Here is a 20,628-nt window from a genome sequence, read left to right as displayed (position 1 = left end):
GTTCTCACTGCCCCATCTACAAGAAGCAGTTGTTGTAGGGTTCTTGTGTGTCCTTATGGTTTAGTTTGAGTCATTTGCTAACAACCAGCTGTGTACAAACCACTGTGCTAGACTCTAAGAATCATGAAGAGCTATGCCTTTAATGCCCTATGGCAGGAACTTTCTGAGGTTTCAGAGAAACCAGGGTGAATGAAGTGATGTGTAATCTCCGCCCTCATAGAGCTCTTCTCTAGTGGATGAAATAAACTCAGAAACTGAAGAGTTTTGGATAATAAATCATTCACTTGAATAATTGTTAACAACTTTATTGGCACTATCTGGGGAAAAGGCGAACTCTTATCTAGGAAGGTCTGTCCCATTTTACAGATGAGAGAATGGAGGCTCAAAGAGTCTGTCAGTTGTCTGAAGTGACTTCATTAGGAGTCCAAATCCAGGATTATTGGTAGTATACATTCTAGCTCACAGGATTGAGTAGGTTTTTTGCTAAAAATAAAGTGAATTGGGAGTTCAGAAGAGGAAGTGATGATTAAGTCATGTCATAAAAATGTCCGACTCTCAGAAAGCTTGGAAAGAGCTTCAGAGGGCCCCTTGCCCATTGCCTTTTCTTCAGGAGGATCTAATGTCATTATTCTTGAAAAAGGAGACAAATGAGGTCCTTTAAAGAGACAAGTGGTACCTTGTAGTGTTTTACAATCATCTCTGAATAAACTCTTAAAATCCCTGACTTGGAATATTACTCATCTAAATCCTTATTTCAAGAACCAGGAAACAAAGTCAGACATTTTCTCAAGGTTACCAAGGCAAGAAAGCAAAGATTGCCACCTGTGAGGAAGAATTCATACTTCATTCTCCTCCTCAACAGGCACTTCATGAGCACTGCCTAAGAGACCATGCTGCCTACAAACTGAGCACCCACAGCTTCTTCCAGGAGCTGAGGTTTTAAAACTGCAGATGTGGAAGATCCTCTCAACTTCACAGTACCACTCAGTGGACTTCTATGCATCTAACCGTCCTAAGCTGTTACTTATCTGTCCTTGGAGAATAGCTCATGGTAGATATTTGTGGCTGTAATAGTTTCCTACTTAGGAAAATGGAAATATTCAGATTCAGAAGGATGGTTGTAGTGAGAAAAAGGGCAAGGAGACTATGTTGAAAGTGCTTCTCCTCAGGAAAGGGTATATGCACCTAGGACCAGGTCTTTCCTTGGTCATTCTGTGCCCAGAGAGGTTTCTCTTGACCTTTCTGCCTGTGCCAAATCCCCTGTTACATGTTCTTAGAGCCCCATGACCTCTCTTCTTAAAACTCAGCACTCGCTGCCGTCTTTCATTTATTGTTGTGCCTATTTAGTCTTTAAGAGTCTTTCTCTTTATGGAGCCCCCACGAGACGATAGGTTTCAAAAAAGTAGAGATTCCATTTCGCCTCTATCATTACTGCATCCCCAGCACTAAGCACTATGATTAATACATAATAAGTGTTCAGTAAACATTTATTGGATGAATAAATTGGCATTTTAAGGTAGACTGGGATGTTGTTTTAAACAAGATATTTCAGTTGGGTCCAATCTTGTTTATTATCAATTAGCTACTAACGAGCCATTGATAATCGCTCATGATGTTGTTCTTTTCTGTTGTTTTACAGTCAACTTTGACCACTTTGAAATTTTGCGAGCCATTGGGAAAGGCAGTTTTGGGAAGGTGAGACCTGAAATGATTCACCCCTGGCAGGGCCATGTACCTCAGGAGCAGAGAGTCCGAGAATGTGCAGATTATTGAGGTGTGGGACCCCGAGGAGGGAAATTCAGTGAAAATGATTTTATAGTAGATTGTTATAAAATGGTCACCACAGTTTGAGGAAAGTGTGTGACTGGCAGCTGTATAATGAACATGTAATGTTCGCAGTTTGACCCCATTACAGTCAAATCAGTTTACTCTCAATAGAGTTTAAGACTTCTCTCTATCCTGAAGGAGACTGAGATTTCAAAATCATTTTCTGATTGTACCAGGTGTGCCTCCAGAGATAGTTATCTTGTTGTCAATGGAAGACTTAGTTATTTTCATGTGAGAAAGAAGCCACCTGCTTTTTATTTTCTTTTTCTCATTTGTACCATGTTTTTTGTTTGTTTGTTTTTTGTTTTGAGTTATAGTCTCACTCCATCGCCCAGACTGGAGTGCAGTGGCACGCTCCCGGCCACCGCAGCATCGACCTGCTGGGCTCCAGTGATCCTTCCGCCTCAGCCTTCCAAGTAGCTGGAACTACAGGCGCACGCTACCACGCCCGGCTAGTTTTTTATTTATTGTAGAGACGAGGTCTCGCCAACTTGCCCAGGTGGGTCTCAAACCCACAGGCTCAGGCAATTCACTCGCCTCAGCCTCCCAAAGTGCTGGGATTATAGGCTGAGCTACCGAGCCCGGCCTGTGCCATGTTTTTTAACTTCAAAATCTACTATGAAAAATAAGCATATTCAGTCTGATTTTTTTTGGTAAGAGCCTCCCAGATTGAAACGCTTATTATGAGTTTTTCAATGGGGACATACTTTAAGAGAGAGTAATATTTCATATTAAACTTGCATTTTAAAATTATTTGCTGTTTACTTTTTCAGGTATTATAAAGAAATTTCAAAAGCATGGACATCATATTCAGTCCTTAGAATCCTTTGGGTTTTCTCACCTGTGGTTGTAAACAGAAATCTTTGCACAATATCATTGAGCTCGACAGTTTTGTCATGTCCATTTCAGTCACTCAGAGCAGGATTAAGGACTTTATTTGTAGTTGAAAGATTCCTGACTTTGAGGCAACTGTTTCCTCCAAAATGCTGTCTAAGAAACCTAAAAAGCAAAAATAGGCACACTTGTTTTAGAAGACAGATTCCAGAATTGAACTGGTACATGGGAAAGGAGATGAAATTTTTAGTCTGAAACCATAGCTAAGTGGGAACTTTTAGCATCAGAGAATTTGCAAGTGCTGAGACATCCGGACCACAGCAGAGAACGAGTCTTGTTCTGTCTCTTACTGCTGTGATCCCTCATCTCCTCGTCACTTTCTCTTTCGGGTTTCCACCGTCAGGTCTGCATCGTGCAGAAGAATGATACCAAGAAGATGTATGCCATGAAGTACATGAATAAACAGAAGTGTGTGGAGCGGAATGAAGTGAGAAACGTTTTCAAAGAGCTGCAGATCATGCAGGGGCTGGAGCACCCATTCCTGGTCAACTTGTGGTGAGTGGCTTACGGGGCCTGGAGTGGAGACATGCCACCTTCATCCCCAGCACTGTTACTTATACACATCTTGATTCCAGCTGTGCATTTGCAAAATCCTCCTTAGGGTCTTCTTCTGAGCTTTTGTTCTCAGTTTTGTTGGCTTTATAATGAAAGAACACTTTTCTTTTATTGTCACCAATAAGTACTCCCTGATTCTCTTGTCCTTGAGGTCAGTATTTCTTTTTAAAAAGCATTTTAATTAAATGGCTGTAAAGGAATGAGTTCAGATGTCTTACTACTCATTCGATACTTTTTCCCCATAGGTTTTAGAGGAGGGACTTTGGGTACAAAGTATGGCCTCACCGGCTGACATGAGATTGATCTTTAGAATTCGTATGAAGCCCTTTCTCCTTAAAATAGTTGGCAATAAAACTGATGTATTTGTAGCATACTTATTAAGCAGCCACATATATGCCTGTGAGGCAGAAAAGGATAGGTGTTGCCATTTTCAATAAATGAGGTTTAGCAGAGCGGAGCTAATGTGTATCGGTGGCTAGACCTTAAGTGACTAGGATCTGCTCTCAAAGCCATTTCCATAATACAAGGCATAGACAATGACAGAGAAGCTTACAGTGTCTACTACCTCCTGCTCTTTTCTTGTGTGTTGAGGTCTTTGCATGTCACCTTCATTTTGCTTTACATTTTAATGCCTCCATTATATTGAGTGCCAGTTATTCAAACTAATTCATGATGACTGTCATTTAAATATGCATACCAAGCTGTTCTGACTTGCCGGCAAAGGAAAAAAAAAAAAAAAAATTCTCAATTCAGAGAATGCTAATGGAAAAATCATTCAGATTTCACTATGTGTTTAGGGACATCATTTTGAAGGAATCAGTGCATAAAACCTGCCTCCATTCATTGTTAATTAATACAGTTCACCTAATCTACAATTTGTTTAAAGCCTTTATGCCACAGTTGAAAAGAAGATGGTTCTGTGTGACTTGGAAATAGGTCTATTATAGTTTATGTGCTTCTCAGACATGGTAGAGCATAATCCCAGCTCTAGCTCAGTATATTTAATCAGTATTTTAGAGTGGCCTATTCAAAATGCTGCCATGTAAAAGCTCAAATGGATGGAGGCTTTCTTCCCTAGCCTTAGCAGTCAGCAAATTGCCTTTCTCTCCCTCTCTCTCCACCCTCAGAATGATAAAATGCTGTCACTTCACAGCCTTCCTTTGTTCAAAGTCACATTTTCCTTCTTCAAAAGTTCAACCAACTAATTTTCTTTTTCTAAGACCAGGAACCCTTCATAAAGAAGGGGTAGCATGGGCCCTTTTACATTTGTCTCTCATTGCTGTGTGAGCAAAGTTGATTTCATTCAGTTCCTGTTTCCTTAAAACACAGGTGCTGCAAGGTTTTAAGCTGGCCAAAGTCTATAGATTCTGTGATTTGCTAACTTGGCATCGTCATTCCAGACAACATTCTGTTCTCCATTCATACAGACCTGGTGATGACATATCCTATTCTTTTCTTCCCACTTCTCACATTAGCCTCCCACTGGAACACTGGATGCCATTGCCCTCGATAGAGGAGAGAGAAGAGACCCTCCCTTAGTCACTTCTGGCATTGCAGTCAGAATTGGAAACCGATAGGGGACATTCTTTAAAGAGAAACAGAAAACCTTTTTGTCTTTCAAACCTTGAGATAAAAATCTTCACAAATCTGCATTATTCTTTCTAGTAAATGCTTTCTGCCTTAGTAAGCACAGCATCTTCAATGTCTGTGAATTCACAACTGTTAAACATCTTGCAGTGCTTCTGACTGTGTGATTGTAATTGACTTTATCACTTGTAAGTCACATGGTGAAAAGATAGGGTTAATGTGTGTAACTTGGGTTGTTTTATAGGTGAAATGAGACAAAATGCTATACAATACCTAGCACAGGGTAATGTTTGTCTTATAAGTGCTAGTTCTTTTTCTCGCTTGTTTCATGAAGGTGTGACATTCTGAACTTGTGCATCACTGGTGGTCCATTGTGGACATTCAGAGGACAAGTCTGTATGGTGCTTGGCCTCAAGGTATCATGCAGAAGCTGTATGTGCAGTGGAGGAGGCGTTGTCCTTGACCTAGATTCTGTAAGCGCATATGTTGTTTTGTTTTCTGCCCTCATTCTGCAAATCAAACAAACATACATCAAAGATTCCCCAGTGTATTATATACAATTTAGTCAAGATTTTATGTGTGTTTAACTATTAGATTTATCTTTACATCCTCAAAACCTCAGGAGTTTAAGAAGCATTGTATGATTAATAAAATAACAGCAACACTTATTAAGCTCCTGCATGCTTTGCGTACTCTATTTCACTGATATGCTATGTAGGCCTCTCAATAGTGCTTTCAATAATCTTACCATCCATGCTCAAAATGTCTCTAACTGATGTTGTCAGAAAATTCCACAGGGAAAACGCAGATTGTCTCTTCTTTAAGTGAGCATTAAACTAATTAGTGTGTGTGTATGTGTGTGTGTGTGTGCATGTGCATGTGTGTGTAAGATAAATACGTGTATATAAATATATGACATTGAACACTTTTCTGCTCATTGCAGTTAATTTGAAAACCACAATTACCTAGAAAGATGCAAACTCTTTAATAATTCGACCACCTTGCGACAGCCACTTCAACATGTTGGTGTGTGCTTTCCAGTAAATTGTCTGTATTTGGTGTGATGGTTTACATCATGCATAACCCCATTCATTCTTTCATTTACATATATATTTACTGAGCATCAAAAAAAAGTTATAATTAGGTTGTCCGGTAAAATACAGGATGCACAGTTATATCTGAATTTCAGATAAACAACCAATAGTTTTTAGTATATGCCCCAAGTATCACATGAGACATATTTGTATTAAAAATTGTTCATTATTTTTCAAATTTAACTGTGTACTTTTATTTGCTAAATCTGGCAACCCTAATTATAACAGAACCCCATATTGTGGAGCAGGAATGGACAGAACCTAGAACTTCCCAGTGTTAAGATGAACTGGGAGGACTGACATTAATCAAATGGCACATTAATATATAAATGGCGAGAAGTATACAAAGAGAATAAGTTTAAAGAAACATGTATGTTTCAGAGTTTTAGAAGTTATCTAGTCTGAGGGATGGAATTAAAATTCAACCGTACCAACCTCCAGGACTGGCTCCACTCAGGACCAGTCTTCAGATGCAGCCCACGTCATCAAGGGAAGGCTGCCAGACAGGACTAGTGTCCAGGAAAAGTAAATAAAGTCTTCCTGTGAGTCCTTCTCTGAGGGATGTTACACAGCCTGAGAACAAGAAGTCTGCCCCAGTCGTTCCCAGCACAGGCAATTCCCAGGTGGCTTTTGTTCACTGAGATTGAACCACATAGCTCCTCAAGGCCTCCCTCTTGTTGTCCTTGTTCCCTGTTCCTGTCAGTGAAAGATGCCAAACTGTAAACTAGTTAAGTTGGTTTATTCCCAGCCAAATATGAGTGACCCTAGGCCCGTGGCACCTGTCCTTAGGAGGTTCTGAGAACATGTGCCCACCAAGGTTGACTTGTAGCTTGGTTATATACATTTTAGGAAGACAGAAGTTACAGGAAACCATAAATCCATACACATGAGATTTATATTGGTTCTTTCCCGGAAGGCGAAATATCTTGCGGGCTGGGGGGGTTGAGGGCATGATGGGTAGGAGGGGAGGGAGGTGTGTTGCAGGTCATAGGTGGATTCAAAGATTTCCTCACTGGCAATCAGTTAGCAAGAATTATCTAAGGGATTTTGAAAGCAGCAAAGGAAATGGGCAGCTTGAGAAATGATAAGTGAGTCAAGTTTCCTGATATGTAGATGTTTCATATCGTGACAAACTTCAGAAAGAATAGGTAAGTGTCTTTAAAGGTGCCCAGAATCCCCAGAAGACAGTGTTACAGGGTCATAACATACTTTGATTTTCCTTCTTTATCTGTTATGCGATGTTATGCCACTATCAGGTTGGAAAGTAAACTATATTATATAGGAAGAGTTAGTAAAAAAGCCATCTCCTTCATTTAGTAACAGTTACAAGGGGAGATTTTAGAAGGAAAAAAACAAAAAAAACGAGAATAGGCAGTTCCCAAGTTGTTTACCAAGAATTTGCCTTAAAATAACAGAAGCTATTGATTGGCTATACATTGTTTTTTATATCACAGATTCCAGCAACTTGAAGATAATGGGCAAGGCTGCTAGTCAGGATCAAAAACCTTTCAACCGCTGTCTCTGGGCATGGGTGCAAGGGTGTCCCACACTCCTGTCCCTCTGTGCCTGATAAATGTTGCATACCTCAGATAGTTCAGACAGCTCTGAGCTACTTTTCTCATTTCCCTCCTTTTCATCAAGATCTTTTAAATAAAACTTCCTAAATGAACACAAATGTCTTTGGCTACTTTTATGTACAGAAGCTTTGTTCCATGTCACTAAGAAGACTCATTCCCAGATGGTCCTGTCCCACGTGGGGCGGGGGTAGGGATGAGGACACATCTCAGTGAGGAATTTTAAGAGCCCCCAAAGCTGAATTGGGATGGCATCACACGGTGGCCCAAGTGAGGCTTCTGTCAAGTTGCTGATTTATACAGCTGCGGCCATGCGTTGAATCATCTCTAGTATTCAGAATACCATGAGTTTAATTTTCTCAGCTGAAGTAAAAGAAGACCTATGTAGTAGAAATATAATGCATATAAGAATTATAGTAAAAAAGAGAATGTATATGCCAGGACAGCAACAACAGAAAAACCCTGCTCCATTGGGGACTCAACTAAAAACATCATGAAGAAAATTAAAATCCAGTCCTTTTTAGAGATTACTTCTAGCGCTAGAAAAATAATTCAAGATTTAGTTCGAATTGTAGAAAAATAATAAAACTCAAAAGCAGTGATTAGAGTTGGTATCTAGTAACAGGTGTGCTATAAATTTCTTCTGAGACATAATTTTTCTCTCTTCACTTCCCCATTTCTAGCAAAGATAAATGAGGACTGATTTACTTACAAAAGAAATTTAGTATTCTTCTAAGCCTGATTATTAAAGCACAGCAGGAGTAGTGAATGGCCATGTAGACTCTTTTTACATTGGCTTTGCTGGAACTTTTTCATAAAGTATCTCAGATTAGACCACGTATACAGCTTAGTTATATACATTTTAGTAATACAGAAGTTATAAGAAATCTTAGATTAAGGGCTGCTCGCAGCCAAGCCAAGAATTCACCATCAAATTGTGCTTGTGATATTTGTACAAACTAGATTAATTCCTTTCTCCTTGAAGTCCCAAATATCTTGAAGTTCCTGTGCATGTCAGAAAGTGGCATTCTTTACTTACTGCAGGTCAGGAACTTTGTAAGGAAATCATGTGGACAAGGTACCAGGCCAGCCTTTCCAAGAGGCTTTGTATCAATTGTATAAAGTCAGCCTGATTCCTCAAAGCAGTTTGTTCACATCTGAAAATATGCCATTTCAGTCAAAGCTTTGGTAAAGTAGCCAATGTCTTCAATTGTGTCATGTTACAAAAGAAAACAGATTCTTACTGAACTTAGGCAAATAACTGTTTTGTCATAAATTAAGAATACTCACAGTTTCCAAATTCTAAAGAAATCAGGTAAAGAGAAAGATAAATGTTTCAATTCTGGTCACAAAAGTATAATTTACCCAAATGTTGCAAGCTAAAAAACAGTCCCCCAAAATTTATTGACTCTGATAAACAATACATAAAAGAATCAACCTTTTTTTTTTTTTTTTTTTTGAGTTGAGGTCTTACTTTGTTGCCCAGGCTGGAATGCAGCGGCATGATCACAACAGTCATGCCTCACAGCAGCCCTCAACCTCCTGGACTCAGGTGATCTTCCACCTTAGCATCCCAAATAACTGGGACTACTGGAACGTAGCACCATACCCCACTATTTCATTTTTAAAATTTTATGTAGAAATAAGGCTTTGCTATGCTGCCTAGGCTGTTCTCAAACTCATAGGCTCAAGCAGTCTGCCCCCCTTGGCCTCTCAAAGTGTTAGGATTACAGGTGTGAGCCATCACACTCAGCAGCAATGTATTCAACAACCACAAAAAGTTATAAAGAAAATTATTTTAGTCCTCTATCAGTTCAGTCCCATGTAACTATTTCTTGTTATGTTTGATGTTGAGTAAGCAATCTTCATGAGCCTATCAGCTTTTTAAAAATTAAGGTTCTGAAAGTATAGTAAGTCTTTCCACAAATTTCCTTGAAGAAGAAGCAATTTTTGACTCTTGCTGATTGCAAACCACTTTTTGAGAAGATTTAAAATAAAATAATATGAGGTGAGACCCAAAAAACCTGGAATTTACTTACGAAAAATTGTGTATTTATTCTTACATGTTTAAACTTCAATCACCTGCAAAATGCTCTCTGTCTGATGTACTATGTCTATCAAGACACTGTTTCCCCTGTCCAAAACTCATCAGTTTAGATGTCTTTTATGACTTCTGCTGTTTTTTGTTTCACCTCTTCCACATCAGCAAAAGAAAACAAATAGAAGGAGCTTGGGGCAAGACTGAGTGAGTAGGGAGGATGTGGTATGGGTGTCATGCCAAAAACAACTGCTGAATACTCCGCCCAGTGAGGTGTACTTGTAAATCACCCATCATTAAATGGGCAAGTTTGTTTAAACAATCTCCAAACAAAATTCACTAAAGTCAACAGCAGCCTCTCACAACACTAGCTGGTTTGATGCCTATGGGTTCCTAGAAAACTTACCTAGCGGACCTGCCCTCTAAAAAAATAATTCTGTGTTTTTGGAGGTCCCCCTTGTAATTGTCTGTGGATGACAAAAGTTTTAGAATAGCCATGTTTAAAGATACAGTTGACAAAGAAATTTGGTTATTTCTCAGGCAAACAGCAGTTAAACACAATAATAATAACTACTGATAACATTTATTCCAGACATGCCAGATATTAGGAATCTCATACAACTTTGGAGCATGCATTAATAATAAACTATACAAGTATAACTTACAGAATGTTAAACACCATTTCTATTTGACAATGCATTCCATATGATTTTAACATACCAAATACACCCAATATGTGGATTCCTAGGGACTCTAATATCCAAAAAGTTAGTGTGAGGTCAAAAAGATTAAATTTAGAATTTGCAGCCAGACTCGGTGGTTCAACCTGTAATCTTTGGGAGACTGAGGTGAGTGAATTGCCTGAGCCCGCCGATTGGAGACCAGCCTGGGAAACTTGGCAAGACCTCATCTCTACAATAAATCAAAAAATGACCCGGGTGTGCTAGTACATGCCTGTCTCTCTGGCTACTTGGAAGGCTGAAGCGGAAGGATCGCCGGAACCCAGCAGGTCGACGCAGGGGTGGCCATGAGTGTGCCATGGCACTGTAGCCTGGGCGATGGAGTGAAAAAAAAAAATTGATATTGGAAAGTTTGTCAAGTAACAAGGTTAAAATACTGGTTCAATTAAGACTCATGGGTCACTGTAAAATAGTAGTCATTCAGTTAGCCAAAGTGATGACTTAGAAATTTCAAAAAGCTTTTACTATTTGATAGAGAGAAATTTCAGTTCCCAATCACAAGACCTAATAAAGACAGCATGAGGCAAACCACTCCTCTTTTTTTGTTCAAAACTTAAATAAATCTTTTACCATCTCTTATTAATACTACATGAAATTCTTATTCAAAGGAGAAAACCAAATTTTACTTTTATATTAGTGTATTATCAATAGTAAAGCTAATTTTAGCTACCTTGTAAAAAAGTCCATCCAATGTCAGTCAGCTTTGACCACAAAATGTAAGATTTCTTGACACCTTTTATAACCTCTCACAATTTTCTATTGGAGGGCAGATGAATGCTCCAAGAAAGCCCTGTTGTGTTGGCACAGTGACCCAGATTCTGACCTTTGTGTCAGTGAGCTTTTGATATTAATGCTCAACTTTTAGAAAAACTTACGAATTATTCCCTTCTAATTTTAGGCAACTTGATCACACACAGCATTTCTTTCACAAGATAAATCTTGCACAAACCTTCTACAACCTACTTGAAACATCAGTTTTATCCTGTACACTGCTCTGTGTCCTGGTATTTTACCTTAAGACAAAAGTTTCCTTTCCTTTCCTTCTTATCATTTTTACCACAGAAAATTCTCTCTCGTACAAAAGAAAAATTATTCTCTCTTTTCAATCCATATTACCAAAAACCTTAATTTCTTTATACCCTCTGTACACAGAATTAAAACTGCTAGAGATGAGTAGTTTTAATTACATAGATTAACCACAGTTTTAACTCATAGTAATACTAATTTCCAGTGGAAAACCTACAAAGTAGGTAACTTTGAACTATTTTTTATCAGTATCTGTAGAGGAAAATTATTTTGTAATTCTTAGAAAGATGTTTCCTTATTGTTTATTCACAGATTTAAATTTATTTAGCTTTTCTGTACCTTGTAAGTGACTCACAGTTATGATTACCTATTATTTCATTTAACATAACATGACTTTAAGGTTTAGTTATTGAAAAAGATTTTTGAAACTATGAAAATTCATTGATAAAGTGTTATCCCATTTACATTCACTTAATTTATTCATTCTTTACAATTATATTTGAATAGTTCAATCCATTACTCAAACCTAAGAATCCTGACTTCAAAACCTCTGTTGTGCTATACCCCGTCCCCGCTAGACATCTGTGGGAATCTCTGATAAAATATGCAAGGAAGCAGGACTGATTTTATTTATGGTTGTTTGCACCCCACAAGAATACAAACTCTACAAGGCAGGTATATTTGTATGTGTGCTTTTGATCACTACCTCATTCCCCATCTTCTACAACAGAGCCTGGCACACAATAAGTGCTCAATGAATATTTGTTTAATGAAAGAATGAACAATTAAGGTGTGTTTGTTTTGGGATCAGGCCTGCGGCTCCTGGTAATTGCTCTTTTTCCCATCTTTCCAGTGCCATTTTTTGCACACTCATAAATATATCCTCTTTAATCATACCCATTCCAGTTTCTTTTTAGGCCCTGGGGTCAGACAAACCTGAGTCTGAATCCTGCTCCACCACATGATGACTGTGTGAATTAGGCCAGTTACATTAGGTATTTTGCTTGGTTTCCTTACCCATAATTAGGAATCACAGCAATACTCACATCAAAGGTACTGCGGTGAAAGATATGATTATGTACATCAATCTCCTCACATAGGAGGTGCTTAAGAAATGACGACTTGAGGCAAACAACTGAGTGAGGTCCTTTGGAGCATAAATGCCAAGGGAAAACTTCCCTTCTATCCTCTGAAGATTTGCTGCAGACCAACGGAGAAAAGGCAGATTGATAGGGAAAAAGGCATACAGAATTTGTTTATGTGCACACATGTGTACAGAAGTTGTACAAAATATGGAAACTCAAAGAAAGGGCCAAATGGTTTACACTTATATACATCTTAAGGTTACAGAAAGAGCTTAGCAAAACAGGTTATGTAGATGAACTCTCATAGGTGGCAGCTCACAGAAAGAATCAATGGTAGTCTGTGGTGAGGTTATTTTTTCCTAGGTCCGATGAGGAGGTGGGCCTCAGAGGAAGCCTAGCTATTTATTCACCAATGAAGACTTTTTTTCTATAGTTGCAAATTTCCTCCACAAAAGGCAGTTTTTGAGGGCTAATTTTATCTGCAGGCCTTCTGAAGAACCATCTCAAAATATGTAAAAGAAATGTATTTTGGGGTGGGGCATATTTGGTTTCCTTTGCCGAAATGGGATGTTCCCTCTGTCCCTGTGGCCAGAGAAGATCCTTGAGTGGAGGATCATTCCCTAGACTTTGAGGGAAGTCCCTGAGAAGAACTTAATAGAGAGGAAGTGTTACTTGTGGCTGGCACGTTGTAATTATACCATACACAGTTGCTGACTGACTGATAACTGATGGATGGAAACTGAGTTTTTAGAATGCGGATATTCTCTTATTCATTTACTCATCTTTTTTTACCTAATTTTTTCCTGGTTTGAAACAATATGAAGAGTCATTAGAAAAACTGAAAAGAAATTCCTTAGAAGGATGTGGAGTAGCTTAGACTCTTAAGAACAGCGGAAGCAAGTCTCAGGAAGGTAGGGACAAAGGCAGTTTTGGGAACCTAGGCAGCGATAACTGATGGATAAACTCTGAAGGATGTCTGGGCTGAGATGAATCAGCTCCAACCAATGTTCTAACCTTGTGTCACCCACTCAAGATTCAAAGTCCTGGGAGAGAATCCAGCTGACCTTGCTCAGAAAACATTCCTGTCTCTTGGCTAGAAAAAAGAGTAAACAAATGACTCCTAGATTGTTGGCCTGAGCAACACGAACATGGCCTGAGCAGCATGGACGATCGTGTCATTCACTTGGGTGAGGAGACCAGAGGACGAGCTGAGTCACTAAAGAAAAAAAAAAACAAACCCAAACAGAAAACTCTTTTATCTTGTTAATTTTGAGCTGCTGCTTAGTAATTCAAATTGTATTGTTGAATAGGAGTGAGTGAATTTGGTGTTCAGAAGAGAAATCCAGGGATCGTGGAGAAGTCCAACAAAACACAAATGTGGGACTTATTGGCTGATAGATGCTACTTAAATCAGGGACTTGAAAGGAGCACCTTTGGAAGGAAAGAGGCTAAGTAGAAGAGAAGGGCTGAGATTTAAAGACAGAGTTGTTCAGTAGTTTTGGTAGCGTTGAGGAGGAGGAGGATTTGAGAAACTAGACACAGAGGACAGCCATGTAGCTATCCAGCAAGCTAGCAGGTCAGGAGAGTCTGGCATCCTGGAATCTAGAGAAAAGAGTGTTTCAAAGGAAGGAGGGCAAACCATTGCAGATGCTGCGGAGAAGTTAAGAAGAAGGAAACAGCTGACCACTGACTTTAGAAGATAAACATTGTGACCTTGATAAGAACCAGCTCCAAATCATGGGACAAAAGACCAAAGCAAGTGGCTTGATAAGAAAATGAGAAGTGAGTGATTTTATTTTGAGGGGTGCGGAGGAAGCACAAAGTGAGTTTTCAGATTCATTCATGCTGTCACAAGTGGCAACAGTGCATTGACATTTCTCTTCATATTCCATTGTATGATTATCCCATCATTAATGTATATATTTTATTATTGATGGACACTTGGATTGTTTCCAGTTTGAAATTTTTACAAAGAGTGCTGCTATTAACATTCTTGTTTATATCTTTTGATATATTTTGAGATACAAACTGAAGAATTAAATCACTGGATCCTAGAGTTTAGCTGGCAAATAGTTTTTCAAAGAGGTTGTATTGATTTATACCATCTTTCTTTGGTTGCTCTTTTTTCTTGTTGATCCATAAAAGTTGTTTATATATTCTGTATACAAGTCTTTTTTTAAGTTTTTTTCTTATGAATTAAGAAGGGCAGATTTATTAAAGGAAAGATACATAAGAAGGGCACAGTGGGCAGGACAACAAGAGTGTCTGCTGTCTTTTTTAAGTTTTTTAAGAAATGTCTATGGACTATGTTCCAAGTGTTGTTCCAGTTACTGAAATGGAGGATAAGGAAACTTTCAGAAGTCTTTATTATTTGTGTTCTTTGTTACTACCAAGTAAACAGTAGAAAACATTTATTATAAATTTGTAATGTGTATTTACAAATCTGTGACACAGATTTTTTTTTTCCCGAGTTAGAGACTCACGCTGTCACCCAGGCTGGAGTGCAGTGGCATGCTGCTAACAGCCACTGCAGCCTCGACCTGCTGAGCTCCAGCGATCCTTTCACCCCAGCCTTCCGAGTAGCTGGAACTACATGGTGTGCACTACCATGCCTGGCTTATTTTTTGATTTATTACAGAGATGAGGTCTCACCAAGTTGCCCAGCTGGTCTTGAACTCCTGAGCTCAAGCAAGCCTCTGGCCTCAAGCAATCCTCTGGCCTCGGCCTCCCAAAGTGCTGGGATTACAGGCTTGAGCCACCGCGCATGATACAGATTTTAATTAATTCATAACTCACTATCTTCACTGACTTGTTAGCTTCCTAGCAATGGAATGCCATTTTCTTGCTTACATATAAAAGTCTAGTAAATTTTAACTGTTTTGCTCAATAAAGAAGTAGTATATTAACCAAGATGTTTGAATGACTTTTAACATAAATATTCCTAAGGAAAAGGGTGAATCACATGATTTTTGTATGTGTAAACCAAACAAAACAAATGGAAACAAAAGATGCATTTATCAGAGTGGTGTCTAGGGAAAGTGTATCTATTAATAACTAGGCCTGTCAATAGGCATACAGCCTACATGTAATCAATACATTTTAGAAGAAAGTATGGAAGCATTTTTAATGTTATATGGGTAGAACTCTACCTAGAGTTGAGAATTTCTTGTCAGGTGTTGGAAACAATAGAACTGAGTTACTAACACAAAATGAGGCACTGACTAACCTATCTTTTGTTTCGTTTTGGTTTTATGGGGAAAAATAAAGGAAACGTGGTAGTTCAGAAATAAAAGAAACAAATTCATCTCTAATTTATTATATGTATGCAATGAGCTGAGAAGCATCAATAAGAAATCTTTTTTGGATATAAACTGTTTTCCCAATCTTTGACTTACTTTTTCACTAGAGTAATGGTGTTTTTTAAACAATAAAAATGTTTGAACTTAAATATCTTTCAATTTATCAGTTCTCTACTTTGAGGGTCATTTCTGTTTTCTGCTTAAGAAATCTTTGAACACCAAGGTGGGGATTCCTAAAAGCTTGGCTGTTTTGGCTTTTACATTTAGATCTACAATCCAGAGTCAATAGTCATTTTTTTCTCCTTATGAATATATAATTAACCCAGTTCCATTTGTTGAGGAGCTTATACTTCGTTTACTGTACCACAGTACATTTGCTATTAATCAAGTCACCATATATGTGAGGGTTTCTTGACTCTGTTCCATTGATTTATTTGTATATCCTTGCATATTTATCATAGTCTTATTTAATGTAGCTTTATGATGATTTTCAGTAATATAATTCTTCTTTGTGTTATGTTGGCTATAGTTGTCCCTTTACAATGCCATATAAATTTCATAATTAGATTTTACATTTGTATTGTAAAGTTGCTGGCACTTTTATTGAAGATTATATTGAATCTAAAAATTAAGTCAGGGAGAATTATCATCTTTTGAAAATGTCTAATTTCCAATTTATACTTCATATATGTATATGTATATGTGTGTTTGTATATATATATGTATATATATATAAATACATATCCTTATTTTTTTAGGTATCCCTTAATTTTTCTTTTTGGTTTCAGTTTTCAGTATAGAAATCTAGCGTATCTGTCTTTAGAGTTATGCCTAGGTATTTGATGTCCTTTGCTAAGATTACAATGTTGATAAGATTATCAATATCTTATTTTCTAGTAGTCTATTACATGTATACTAAAATACACTGATTATTAATATTGACTTTATCTTCAGTGATCTTACTAAATTCTCTCATTAATTATACTAAATGTCCTGTAGGTTCTCTTGGATTTTCAGTATTTGCAATCATATCATTTACTAATGATTATCGTTTTATTTCCTTCTTTCCAATCTTACCTTTTATTTCCATGCCTACTGTGTATGTAGTGGGAACAGGGTTGAATAAAAGTGGTGGTGATGAACGTTCTTATCTCTGTTTCCCCAAGGTCACAGGGAAGGTTTTCAGTATTTCAAGATTTCATATAGTGCTTGCTGTAGGCTATTTGTAGATATCTTTTTTATTTTTTTATTTTTTTGAGTTGGAGTCTTACTCCGTCACCCAGGCTGGAGTGCAGTGGCCGCTCCCAGCCATTGCAGCCTCAACCTGCTGGGCTCCAGCAATCCTTCCACCTCAGCCTTCCAAGTAGCTGGAACTATGGGCATGCGCTACCACGCCCGGCTCATTTTTTATTTTATTGTAGATGAAGTCTCGCCAAGTTGCCCAGGCGGGTCTCGAACCCATGGGCTCAGGCAATCCACTCACCTCAGCCTCCCAAAGGCGCGGGATTATAGGCTGAGCCACCAAGCCCGGCTGTATTTGTAGATCTCTTTTTTCATGATAAGGAAGTTTCCCTTCAGTCCTAATTTGGTGGAAGTTTTTATTGTGAATGGGTATTATGTGTTATCAAATACTTTTTCATTTTTATTGAGGACATTTCTATTATGCAATGAAGTAAATTGATTTGCAAATCTTAAGGCAATCTTGATTTCCTAAGATAAACCCTAGTTGGTCCTGTTCTACTGTTCTCTTGTTTATATCACTGGATGCTATAATATATGCTCTTAAGTATTTATTTTATCTTATATATATTATATTAGTAAATATATGTGTATTTATATATATTTCTATATATACTTTTAAGATGTCCATAATAAGTTTGAGGGCCAAAGTTGAGCCAGTTGAGATGAAGAAATTGGAGATGCAAGAAAGAGAGGGATGGTGGCCAGTGTGGTCTTGCAGTTGGCGAGGGGAGGTGTGGCTTGGGTACAGGTAAATGGCGAGCCTCAGGTGAAAGCGAAGACACTCCTTTCTCACACCAGGAGAGAAAGCAGAGTGTGCAGGAGTGCATGTGGTGAGCTGGCAGACTTGTTGGGAAGCAGATTAAGGAGTTCTTAGGCCACTGCCTCTGTGTTCCCTGTGACGTATGAGGCCATCTGTGAGAACAGGGAGTGACCAGAGTATAGCAAAACTTTGAGATGAGAAGCTGTGAAGTGAATGAAAGTGTGAAACAAATAGAGAATTAGAATAGTATTCATTTGAGACTTGTGGTGATAATTTAACATGAATCTAATCTGCTAGTGTGTTTTTTTCCTTACACTGCTGACACTTAATACAGGCTAGTTTGTTTTTCTTGCAATTTAAAAGTGTATAGGTGAGTTTCAGCAGGATTGGAGTTTACTTGGCTAAGGTATCCTCACTGTGACCAAACTGATTAATTGAAAAGTGTAATTATAGGAATTAGACTCAAGAAGGAGATTCTTGGGGAAACTTCAGCAAACTGTACCTGTGTGAAGTCACTCTTGAAAACAGCTAGCATTTTTGAGGACTTACTATTTTTTAAGTGCTGTGCTAATATATTACATGCATAATCTCATATATTTTCAAATTCTATTTTCTATAAGGTAGAAGAAAGGAGCATTTGTCCCCTTATAGAATTGAGTATGCAGATGATAAGTTTCATACCTTGTCAAAGCAAAGAAACAGAAAGCAATGGCCTAGCTGAACTCCCACTCCTCAAATTCTCTAAGACCCTTAGTGTTAATTTATAGTTTATTTCAGTATTACTTGTATGTACATCATTACTTCTACAACTCTAAAACTAACATTTTAAAATTAAATACAACTGCGAAATCAACTTAAAAACTTCTGGAGTCATTTAGCATGATAAATACAAATGCTGTAGTGAAACAAAAGAACCACTTGAGCTTTAATATAAACCGGTCCGAGAAAAAGCATTATGCTGTATTCCTGCCTCCCTGGTAGAACTTCAACAGCTGGATATGCTGGGTATCAGTGGAGATGGATAGTGGGGCCCCCGAGATAAGAGCAGAGGTGAGATGAATCAGAACATTCCAGAAGATGCAGTTGATCTAGTTTGGCTATAAGCACTAGTCAGGGGAAGGAAAGCTGGGTGCTTTAAAGATGGAGAGACTGGGATGAGGGTGTGAAGGCCAAATAACAGCCTCTGTATCTGGCAGTAATTCTGGGACATCCTCCCCTGGCCCTGTGATTCTGCAAGTGGTGCAGCTTGGTTGATAAGGAAATGGCCTTTCTGGCTGGAGAGGCAGAGGGCTGAACAATACTCTGTGCCAGATGAGCTTTCTGTCCCTGAGTGGAAGAGAAAAGCCAAAATATGTGACTCAGCATGCTGTGTACCCCACTTGCCCCATAAGGGCCTGCTTGGACACTGGCTGAATCACAAAGGTCATTTCCAATCCCATCAGTGACCCACACTTAACAACTTAGATTGTCTGTGATTGTCATGGAGCACAAAAAGTATTAGTTTCTAACATTTTTTGTTTTTTTCTTATCTGGACTCCTGATAAACTTTATGGGTAAGAATCTGATTACATTGTACCTCATGATCATCTGAACTTGTGGCTTTCCTTTGTATATGGGGAACAAGATGTTGGTATTCCCCTTTGCCTGTTTACTGGCTATGTTATTCTCTGAGGTAACCATCTCAAGAGATTCTGTAGAAAATGATAATAGCCAAATTTCCCTCCGGAGAAGATTCATAAAAATCTCCAGAGCCAGTACACATGAGCCAACAGATCACAAAATGTTTTTCAAAGCTCTGCCCAGAGAAAGATCAGGGCTTTGGAAAAATCAATTACTACTTTAGAACATCTAGAAAATCTGAAAGCTGCTGTGTGGGCACAGTGACTCAAACCTGTAATCCCAGCATTTTGGGAGACTGAGGTGAGGGGCTTGCCTGAGCCCATGAGTTCGAGAACAGCTTGGGCAACTTGGCAAGACCTCATTTCTACAATAAATAAGAAAATTAGCTGATCATGGAAGTGCAGTCTGTAGTTCCGGTTACTTGGAAGGTTGAAGCAGAAGGATCACCTGAGCCCAGCAGGTTGACCCTGGGGTGGCTATGGGTATGCCACTGCCCTCCAGCCTGGGCAACAGAGTGAGACTCCAACTCAAAAAAAAAAAAAATCACTTGCTATCTTTTTATTTTGTATAAGTTGCATATTTTTCTATATTTTATTTGAAACTATAGTCTACAACTTGAGTTACACATGTATGTCTCTTACTTCCTGTGAGGTTTTTATGACCCTTACAATCAAACGTAAGTCCTTCTGTTAGTCTCTATCTATTCTGGACTTTTCTTTCATAGCCCTTATCACATTGTATTTTATTTATTTATTTTTTAACATAGCCACAAATTTATTAAATTAATATTTTACAGACAAAACATAAACTTTTTTGCCAACCACCAGATAACCAGAAACCTTACCACATTTTATAACTCATTTGTTATATTTATCTTTTATCTATGATTGACTTCAGGAGGAGGGAAACCATGTCCTTTGGTTTACTCCTTTATTTTTAGCAACTTGTACAAGGAGCTAAATATACAATAAATATGCATGAAATGGCCATTGAAGACACAGGTGCTCATTCTGTTTCAAGCTTTATGCCAGGGTTTGCTGATGGACACACAGATGAACCAGTCACAAAGTCCTCAAATTGTTTAGTCAAGTGAGCAACTCAGGCAAAAGAAGATATTAATGGTGATGATATAATAGAATGCAGTGCAGCCATCTATAGCTGGGCTTCTGATGAGTTCTAGAGTAGAGAAATATTTGGGGGCCATGGAAGGGTAGGGGGAAACACAGAGGAGTAACATCTAATTTATGGTTGGCAAGAGGAGGCCAAGAGAGACTAGAGTGGGAACTA

The 20,628-nt window shown here is 38.3% G+C and overlaps 1 protein-coding gene across 1 annotated transcript in view; it reads left to right on the top strand.

The window, feature by feature from the left end:
* The window catches only part of STK32A (serine/threonine kinase 32A), a 141,478-nt gene that overhangs the window by 40,714 nt on the left and 80,136 nt on the right, over nt 1-20,628 (top strand). Inside the window, exons 3-4 of the mRNA XM_008069928.1 lie at nt 1,640-1,695; nt 3,065-3,216. Coding sequence (XP_008068119.1) covers nt 1,640-1,695; nt 3,065-3,216 — 208 coding nt within the window. The remainder of the gene's footprint in view (nt 1-1,639; nt 1,696-3,064; nt 3,217-20,628) is intronic.

The sequence above is a fragment of the Carlito syrichta genome, unplaced genomic scaffold, assembly GCF_000164805.1.
Source record: "Carlito syrichta isolate Samal-C Ts95f unplaced genomic scaffold, Tarsius_syrichta-2.0.1 Scaffold312553, whole genome shotgun sequence".
Lineage (NCBI taxonomy): Eukaryota > Metazoa > Chordata > Mammalia > Primates > Tarsiidae > Carlito > Carlito syrichta.
The sequence above is the reverse complement of the archived record's forward strand: the minus strand, read 5'-3'. Positions and strand labels throughout refer to the sequence as shown.